Source organism: Alosa pseudoharengus, unplaced genomic scaffold, assembly GCF_046254945.1.
Source record: "Alosa pseudoharengus isolate Yale_2024_CS ecotype anadromous, Long Island Sound unplaced genomic scaffold, YU_APseudo_1.1 YU_APseudo_1.1_scf_11, whole genome shotgun sequence".
In the NCBI taxonomy this organism is placed as follows: domain Eukaryota; kingdom Metazoa; phylum Chordata; class Actinopteri; order Clupeiformes; family Clupeidae; genus Alosa; species Alosa pseudoharengus.
Window position 1 is genome coordinate 27,411,556 of NW_027468576.1, and position 10,448 is coordinate 27,422,003.

Here is a 10,448-nt window from a genome sequence, read left to right on the forward strand (position 1 = left end):
GCAGAATAGTTTAGAATGTTCTCAAAATGGGGGTGACTAGAAATAGAGAAATCTTAAAGGCTCTGCAGGAAGAAATCATATAAATTGTGTGATATGTATGTACGGACAGCAATGTCAGACCATATCCCCTCAAGGTTAAATGGAGCAAGCATGTTTCTTGTCTTTTTTTGATGAAAGACAGGCTCCCTGTAAGTATGCAAAAAGATACCTGAAGTTCCAGGAAGACTCTGATGATATGTACTTCTACTAGATATTTCTGTTTATTACCATGACATGCCCAGTAAACACTCTCACTAAGCAAACAGCGGACTTGAAAACGTTCCTACTGTACTTCATGCTCGAGAGTTATGAGGGACAGAGTCTCGCTGCACTCTGCTATGGAAGACAATGGAGGAAGAACCAGGTCTAGTCCTGGAAGAGTTATCCAGTTTCAGTCGTAGGTCAAAAAAAGGCCAGAGTTCTTCTTTACTCTTTTATTTTCCAATGTCTCATAACAGGGGCTCCGGATAAACTGTCAATGTACCTCTGTGCTTATTCAGGTTCCTTTGTAGTTGCAGATAGTAGATTACCACCGAATGAATGCAAATCCCACATTCTCACAGATACACACACACACACACACACACAAACAGGCTCAGATACTAAACTGTATGACTGGATTACAAAGCCTACCACCCCCCCCCCCACCCCCCCCCCATCAGCTCCCTCTCCACACAGCACCACCCAAATTCATTATCTAACTTTTGTGTACCTCTGATGCCAGCAGAGCAGATTACCCATAATCCCCTTCCCCAGAGCTCTGCCCTGCTGGGTTCCCCTGGCAATGCCCTCTGGTGTGTGCGGCTATGGGCCTAGCCGTGCCCATTCAGATACCCGGGCATCAGCGGGTGCGGGCTTATCATATTTACACCAGTAACGCAACTGACGCCACAAGAGCCATTTAATACAAACATCATTTAAATGCACAAGGCCTAGCCTAGCACAGCTGGAGACTGAAATCCAAAGAGTGTTAGCTGCTGTATGTCATTATGGGGTTAGTCACCAGTAAGCAGCCTGTACCACTACTACTACACAGAAGGGGAAGTAGCACTAGCGCTAGGCTAGTTGTTAGCACTAGCACTAGCCGTAGTGGTAGTTAAAGAGGTGGTAGTAGTTGTTGTAGGTCTGAGGTTACTGTGCAGTATGGTATGTTAGGAGAGGCTACTCTCGGAGATGTACCCATGGGCCGGCATTTAAAGGCAGGCCCACCTCCATCCCCCATCTGGATTGGTTGGTTGGGGTTCGTGGGAGAAACTCGCTTGTGTTCTCTTAAGAGTGTGTGAGTGTCCCCTGCTCTCTCGCTCTCTCTCTCTGGCACCTTGCCGCAGGAGTGAGGTCTCCCCAGGAGACAGAAAGGGGGAGAGAGGGGGGTTGGGGGGGGGGGGGGGAGAGGAGGGGAGGGGAGGAGAAGGGAGAGGAGAGCACCTCAGGGGAATCCGTCGTCCTCCAGACTGAGCGCCACGCGCTGCAGAGAGCAGATAAAAGACCATTAAACACACGGCATGGATAGAGACAGAAAAGGAAAGATAGAGAGAAGAAAAAAGAAAAGAAGGAAACAGACAAACAGGGTTCCAGAAAAAAAAAGGCAAAGAGAATAAGTGAAGGACAGATGACAGAAAAAAAGACAGACAGTAGGGAAGAATGAGAAAGAGAGAGAGAAGGAGAAAAAGAAGGACATGGAGACAGAAAGAAAGGGCTACACAGACAGCTAGCCTAGCCTACATGCAGATCCTGCTCATCCGTCATGACACACTGATAACACACCCAATCCTGTTAGCGCTGGGAGCCGTCCCCTACCTCAGGCGTCACCCATGTCTCAATCTAACACACGCTGTGAGGCTAGGCCATAGAGACCCTGTGTGTGTTTGCAAATGTGTTTATCCCTGTGTGTGCATGTTTGTGTCTACGTGTTTAGCATTGCATGTACTGTATATGTGTGTGTGTGTGTGTGTGTGTGTGTGTGTGTGTGCATGCTTGTGTCTATGTGTTTAGCATTGCATGTACTGTATATGTGTGTATATGTGTGTGTGTGTGTGTGTGTGTGTGTGTGTAAAATATGTGCCCATCATCTCCCCCATCGAGCTCCAGAGCACACGTGGAGGCGGCGGCATCCCCCCTCTGATCCCCCTCCAGCTCTCAGCTCTGTGATGGTCAGCTGCTGCCAGCAACCCGCCGCGACAAAAACCACATCCCGCTCTCATCCTGTCTTTACGGCAATCATCGGCCGTTGCCATGCCAACCCCTTCACAGCTGCTTAACCCCTTCCTCCCCGTCGCTCACTCCCCACTCCAGCCAAGCTGCTCGGTCGACGACGAGTTCAAAAAACACACAAATACAACTGATATCTAAATAAATACGAATGCATACTATCATACATTAATAAATCGATTGTCTTGTATTCTAAGGTGCTGGCATCCCTTTGTATTCCTATGCGTAGTTACAGGGTCCTTTTGATAAACAGTCTTAAGGGAGAAACCACTTGAGGAAGGATACCATCCCAATGCCTTTCAAAGGGAAAAGGAGGAGGATAAAGCTAAAAAAGACTGTGGGAGGACACACAGTCTGTGCCCCGTCACGAGCACAAAAACACACTCTACGCTCCTTTCACTAAAGGAAGGAGATGGTCAAAACACAATGGCACAATAACCATGGATGGAAACTGGAGGAATGGGATGGCTGAGGTTATGTGTGTGTAGTGATGCACACATTTCAAATATGTGCATGCTTGTGTGTGCCTCTGTGTGTTTATGTGTGTGTTTGCGCGTGCGTACGGTATGTGTGTGTGTGAATGTGAGTAACGTTATAAGAGTGGGTGTGTGTGTGTGCACAGGCGCACAACAAAAACATGTCCCACTTTTTGCTGTGCCACTCTCTAAAGGCTCCTCCCCCTCCTTATTATTACCCCCCCCCCCCCCCCTCAAAAATGGTCCTCAATGTTTCCTCCTCGATCCAGTCTCCCTCACTCTCCTCGTCCACACCGCACCGCTCCCGCTTCACTTGGCGCTGGAGAGCATGGGCGCGCCCGAGTACCAGTGCGCAGCCGGGTCGGGCACGGCAGTGCCGCCGCCGCCCAGGGGCAGGGCCAGGAAGGGCTGTCGGGCGCCGCCACTCACTGCGGGGTAGACGTGTCCGATCTGCTCGGTCCGGCCGATGTGGATCTCGTCGTCGTCGTCCTCGGTGGTCTTGCGGTAGACGGGGTTGTCGAAGTTCATGCTCTTGGTGTTCTTCCGCCGCCAGTTGCGCCAGACCAGGTAGCCGCCGGTGCAGAGCAGGCCGATGACCACTGTGGCAAGGATAGGAACTGCATGCGTTTAACACACAGCCGACACACAATGACGGGAGCGTTAACACAGCCAGGGGACAAGGTGCAGCACTTAATGACACACACAAACACACACACACACATACAAACACATAGACACAAACACATTCGTACCCACTGATGCATACATACGGACCCACACACCAATGTCTGTATATGTCACAATTATGTTCTGAAAGCATTTATATTGGTGACAACCAAGGTAAACAATATTGAATATGTTATACTTGACAAATGCTTTCAATGCATACTTGGTAGAGGATGCCAACAGTACATAATGACAGTTAAACATATAAATTGACATACATAAAGACAGACACTAGTGTGTGTGTGTGTATGTGTTTGCTCACAAAAGGATAAGCATTGGAAGCCAAGGGACAGACATTAGCATCCCTGTGAATGTATGTGTGTGTACTGTATGTGTTTGTGCATGTGTGTGTCCATGCATCAGTGTGTGTGTGTGTGTGTGTGTGTGTGTGTGTGTGTGTGTGTGTTTCTCTGCACCTCCACATCCGATTGTGCAGCATTTTTATTCAGAAGGACAAGATAACCATGCCTGGCCACTCTGTAGCAGCAATGTGGTCCCCTCCACATTCTTAAACTGCCCGACCGCCTGTGCTATTCCCATCGTGCTCTCCTTTAATTGGTCTTTTGTTATCGGGGTCACCGGAGAGCATTCTATGGTGTGTGTGTGTGTGTGTGTGTGTGTTTCTCCGCACCTCCACATCCGCACCGTCAGCATGTAAACACTTCATTTGGGCGCAGCTTTTCGTCTTAATAACAATTTGAAGCCAACGCTATTACAGCGCCACACGCTGAGGGAGACAGAGAGGTGGAGGAGGAGGAGGAGGAGGGTGGAGTCTCTCCAATTTCCCCGAGCAGAAGAGCGATGAGCGCAGGGACTGAATTTCACAGCAGGGTCCACAATTGGATTTGCACAACGCTAATTTGTTTTACCGCTCTACAATTAAGCGTGTGCGAGTGGCGAGAAAAGGGCAAGGTGTTTTCAACTGAACGTTAAACGGCAACGCTACTATACCTGCAATGGCTATGGCACTGCCACTGTCATTATCAACCCATCACTGGGGATGATGAGGTTTTGCTTCTATTTAACCGGCACTATTGTGCGTGTATGAATATGTATATTACCTTTGAGGACAGTGTATATGTGTGTGTGTGTGTGTGTGTGTGTGTGTGTGTGTGTGTGTGTGTGTGTGTGTGTGTGTGTGTGTGTGTGTGTGTACACGTGTGGCATTAGGGGAAGGCATCATGCACATGGGTTTGGAAGCTCCCGGGCTGCAGCTGAATGAAGATGTCGGGGCCAGTAAGCTGGGCAGCATATGGAGAGGGCAGAGCTGGGCAGCATATGGAGAGGGAGGAGGAGGGGAGGGGGGGGGGGGTACACAGTATGCACAGCCATACCTACCTATGGGAATGACGATACCCAAAACTGCCACAGTTATGTTGTTGCCTAAAAGGTAGTGCTCGCTCCCAGCTGCGAGAGAGATAAAGAGAGGAATAGAGAGGGAGGAAGAGGGAGGAGAGAGGAGGAGGGGAAGCAAGATAAAGCAGAAGTATGTAACGAGAGGGAGAGGAAAGAGAGAAAAACATATTGTTCTTTTTTTCCGTCTTTTACTCTCCTTTGTGTCAACAACAGACATGGTTTTGTGATCTGTTTCCACCAGTGATGGCTTTTTTTTCAATATGGATAAACCACGATAAGTCACATGGACAATAGATAATAAATTGAAGACACAAGAGAGGAAAATGAAAATGCAGTGGAATACATAAAGAAACAGACAAAGAGTCACGGAGACCTTGCAGACTCAGGTGAAGCCGAAATAGTCATAGTCAGAAAATGAAATCGTTCGATTTGTCTTTAAAAACACACAAATACACATATAAACAAATTCTAAAGAGAAAAAGATGACTATAAAGGCATGAGCGTTTACAATATGGACTGTAATGACACACATACACAGACAATTAGCTCAACCCAGCCCGTACCACAGGTTTCTGTGGAGCCAAGCCCATCTCCGAATATAAATCCTACCTCAATCTCACAATTAACACAGAGGCCTCCATTAGCGCTACTGTAATTAGAAACTGATAATGGAGTCTTGGTCTGGAGATTAAGAGGGGCGGATAGAGCAAGCCCAGCATACAGATGGAGCTACTGATTACCCACAGAATGCTGAGCACAAAACAAAGGAAACAACAAAAATAAAATGGGGGTGGATAATTCCCCCTCCTTTCCAGCCAGAAGAAAGATCTCGCTCAAAATGTAGATAACGCCCCATGAATATTGTGTAATTGTACGGTGGTTTCAAGACACGGCAAAAAACGAAAATTTCACACCTCTATTTGGCTCAAGCTACATCTTTGCCGTTGGGAAGAGTATGGCAAGTTGATGTGGTGCCTCAGATTAGTATTGTCGACATTGCTGACAGATAAAATCAACAAATGAGTCATATCTCCACATGGCCGACAAATCATCAGGGAGCAGATTGTAAAACATTATTAAAATTTGTCCCATGAATAGCGGCAACTTTTTTTTTCCTGTGGCAGGGAAGCACGCTGTTCACAAAACAGATTGGCAGCCTGCGCTCAGAAGATAGGGACTTTCATTTTCAGGTTATTAGGAGTTGTGCTCCGCGACGGTGTACACACACACACACACCGTATGATTCATCCTGACAGAATCTCAACCTCCGCCGTTTAATATGGATCTGCAACAACAATGTTCGCAGCGCTGTCAGCTTTCATCTTCAGGGTGCCACACACACACACACACACACACACACACACACACACACACATGGTTCTCCTGTGCTGATGGGGATGTAATGCACCTGGTGCTGCTGATGTCGGCAAACTCGGAAATAGAGAGAAAGGGGGGAAAATCCAAGGCACAAGTCGACACACGATTACGGATAAAAAGCCGGGTCCCCCACTAAACCTCCACAATCTCTTTTTTGTGCCGTAATGCCTGAAAGAGGCACCAAGTCCCTCAGACATGCACTTGCTTCTTCTGTGGGCTGTGAGTGCTGCCCTCAATGGCCTCTCTCTGCCTCTTCCTCTCTCTTTCCCTCTCTTCTCTCGCACACACATATACACATGCACTCGTTTTTTTTTTCTGTCTCCCTCTGACACACAGGCTCTCTCTCGCTCCTCTGCTTCCCACTCATCCTCCCTCTTCATCCAGAAGCTCTTTCACATCGGCCCTCGGAGTCACTGGTGGGTTCTTGTTGGCAGCCACGGCGCCTGCCCACACAGCATTCATCTTTCAGTGGCACACAGTTTTTAGTTTTATCTAATAGAAAGTTCCAGCACCTCATATACGATGACAAGAGGAAGGCATCAATATTTAAGAGCCCTTATTTATGCCTCTGCTCCCATCGGAAGGCCTGAGAACATTCCGGCACACTCTTCTGGTTCGGCTTTTCCCAGCTTTGACCTGTTTCCCTGGTACCACGTGAGTTGATGGGCCTGTGCTCATCAAGAACCTTAGGGTTCTAGCCTGGAACATTTCCAGACTTCTACATGAATGTTGAATGTTATTCCTCATTTTCAATGTTATTCCTTATGTTGTGGGTCGCTTTGGATAAAAGAATCTGCTAAATGAATAAATCTAAATGCAAATGCAAATGTTCTACATAATAACGAGCAAAACATTGCTGTGATAGCTACAGTATATAAATAGGCCGATTGAAAGCCAGCCAAGCAAAGAGACAGACCCCTAGATGCAAACATCTCCAAACATCTCCAAAACAGAGGAAGACAGACAAAGAAAACAAGAAAGGAGCAACTGGTAGAGCAAGAAATGAATAAAAGAAAGTCCCAGACATGAGAGAGGCAGGCTGCCCAGTAGCACCTTCCAGCAGCTGCTCCCCACCCAGCCCCAGCTCACTCCAGGGCCCTGACCGGGGGGCTCGCTGCCCAGCCTCGGCGTCTGTCCTCCACTGACCCTAAGGCCGGCTCAGAGAGATGAAAGTAGGATGCTCATAGGGGTGTACTAAGCGAGCAGATTCAGGAGCGGTCCAACACTCCGACGATTAAGAAAGGAGAAAGAGGGAGAGGACAGGAATTGAAAAGGACCACATTGTGTCTGTGCTGCTGCAGCAGAGAGAAATGTTAGTGGATTAATCACACTGACACACACAACCTCTCTGACCAGCAGGAGTGCCCAGAGGTGGAGATGCTCAGGTCCAGACAGTTTAAGTACTCCACTCCGAGCTGACTGGTTCCACTCTCATTAATTCTACCTTTTAAAAGAGCTCTGCTTATTAACGAGTCCATCAGAGTTACAAACACAGTGGAGGGAGCACTTCTACTGTCGCAACCTGCCATGTCCACCATTGAGAGTGATGTCTGGATACCCAAAAGCTCACTGCACTCCAGCCACAACAAATGCACACAATGCCCTCATTATAGCTCTCACTGCAACACACTGCACACACACACACGCACGCACGCACACATACACACACACACACACACACACACACACACACACACACACACACACACACACACACACACACACACACACACACACACACACACAAACACACACACACACAGATTGAGATAGAGGACACTCACCCCGGTGTGACAGGTTGGCATTCACCTTCTGAACATTGTTGCTACTGCTGCTGCTACTGGTACTGCTAGAGGTGGTGCTGATGGTGGTGGATGGAGAGCTGTGGTGCACAGGTGGTGGGGCTGTTGTGGAGGCTGTCGTGGATCTGGTGGTGGTGGTCGTGATGGTCGTCGAGGTCGTGGATGGCGTAGTTGTGGTGGTGGAGGAGGCTGTTGCTGGGGTGGTGGTGCTGGTTGTTGGCAGGGTTGTAGTGGTTGTGGTCGTCGGAGCTGCTGTTGTGGTTTTGGGTCTGACTACTAGAGAGAGGGATAAAAAACAAATAGAGAGAAAGAGAGAAAGAGAGAGAGAGAGAGAGAGAGATGCAATGATTAAAAAAGAGAGAGAGGTTTAGGACACACAGGATGCAAGAATGAAAAAATCTCCAGGCAAGGAAGAGTGTTTCTCAGCTGCAGAGTGTGGAGACAGATTATCTAGTGCTAAGTCTGGCCTGAGGAGATGGGGATAAGGAAGCGAGTGCTTAGGAAGTCTATGTAGACACCTGCAAATATCTACTGAATGAGAGCTAGTGCAATGCACAACTGTCAAGGTTTTCTCCATGTAACAGTGAATTTATGTGCCGTGTCTGTGTGTGTCTGTTAGCATGTGTGTGTATGTTCAATATTAATTATGGTTTTGTTAACAAGCAACTGCAACTAGGCTATAACTAGGCTATAAGCTGACTATCTGTTCATATAAAATCTACAGGAAATGTTATCTGTTCAAATAAAAACTACAGAAAGCATCACAAACATTCTAAGTAGCCAGGTGAAGATTCTAAGTGACATCACGTACCCTTAGAACCTTCACCATTGGTAACCTAACCCAAACATAACTTGGATTATCAATATTTGACATTTTATTAATCAATTTCTTGACCAATCGCTATGGAACAGGTAAGAAATTATTCAATATGGCCCTTGTAACACTTCTGATGGAATTCATCTTTTTTGTACATTTAGAATTTTTTTTAAATGTCGAATTAAGCCACTGGAAGACTCATTTAAGTGTAAGGTAAATCCACCTCTGACACATATGGATAACATTACCTTTATATTACAGGGCAGCACAGGGCGAGCCCCAAATGCCTCCTACAGCCTTAGAAGACAAGTCATACCATCTAAACGTTTTGAGGATTTTTATCTGGAGAAACCACCCCTCTCTAAGAAGAAAGATCTTCAGACTGGGGAGAAATTGACCTGGAAGAGTGAGGAAGGCTCTGCCTCCAGCTCCACCCAGTGTCCTCTCCCTATGCCCATCTTATCTGGGGATACCCTCAGCTGTGGTGACAACTCTTCAACTCTGCCCCAAAACTTTCCTGGATCCTCACTGCCAGTTGAAAATGGATGTGAAAGTACCTGCCAGGTCTCTGGACCTACTTTGTCCACCATTTCAGAGGCTTCTGAGTGTGTGGGTCGCAGAAAGAAACAGGCTAAGCCTTGTCGGGTGGGGCCTTGCAAAGATCAGGCTGAACAAGCCCTGGAAATCCGCAATACGCCCCCGGTGTTCAAGCTTTGCTCTCCTGTGCAGAAGAGTGTGGGGTGTCTCCCTTCAGCCTGTCAGAGTCAGAGTGAGCATAAGCTGAGTTCTCAAACTCCAGTGGACTCCTCACCTGACTGTCTGGCCAAACCCAGGAAGGCCCAAGTCCTGTCCTGCCCTCGGCCTTTGGAATCGTTTACAAAACCACGGGTAGAGACACTTTTTTCCATTTCCAATCTGTGATGGAATCACGCATTTGATCATCTTTCTTAAGTGCTTAACTTAAGTGCATTAAAGTTTCAATAACATGCAATGATGTAAGATTGTATGTACTTGAAAATAACTAGGCCTATACTCTTTTTCTTCAACGATGTAGGTTCCTAAGGTGAAACAGGCAAAGACGGCACCTCAGGGAAACCATGTAAAATGCAATGACCTGAAACAGAGGCTGGAGATAGCAGCTATACTACTGCAATTGGCACAGCAGGTCCCTGCCTTGGTTCCAGAGGTCGGATGCACCATCAACCTTCTGCAGGGACTTCACCTGATTCAGGAGTACAGCTCCAAATGGAGCCAAAACCTCCCCCATTCAAAGAAAGAAACCTCTGTGAAGGCACGTGCCCGTAAAGAGGCAAACGGTGACCGTAAGGGATGCATCAAGAAGCACCACTCCACTGGGAAACATGGCCAGAAGAGAAAGCATCTCAGCTCTCTGGACTCTGGCCCAGAGATGGGACCTGAGTGGATGGCAGCTAGGGACAGAGAGGACATGTTCTTCCCCCACTTGGAAGATTCTTCTCTCATGGCAGAGGTACAACAAAATCCTACCCTAACTACATTAGCATTATTATAAGCATTTTTATTTTGGGGTAATTCTCTTAAATCAAATTAATGTCATATTTAATTTGACCTGGACAGGCCAAAGAGAGGAAAAAGAGGGAGATGGCTCAGGAAAGCAGCCTTTGCCAG

At 47.4% G+C, this 10,448-nt stretch overlaps 1 protein-coding gene across 1 annotated transcript in view; it reads right to left on the minus strand.

The window, feature by feature from the left end:
* Window positions 1-1,465: 1,465 nt before the first annotated feature.
* The window catches only part of lrp8 (low density lipoprotein receptor-related protein 8, apolipoprotein e receptor), a 136,331-nt gene continuing 127,348 nt past the window's right edge, over window positions 1,466-10,448 (minus strand). The window contains exons 15-18 of the mRNA XM_076278647.1: window positions 7,967-8,260; window positions 4,788-4,856; window positions 3,153-3,322; window positions 1,466-1,504 (exon numbers count right to left, since the gene is read on the minus strand). Coding sequence (XP_076134762.1) covers window positions 1,466-1,504; window positions 3,153-3,322; window positions 4,788-4,856; window positions 7,967-8,260 — 572 coding nt within the window. The remainder of the gene's footprint in view (window positions 1,505-3,152; window positions 3,323-4,787; window positions 4,857-7,966; window positions 8,261-10,448) is intronic.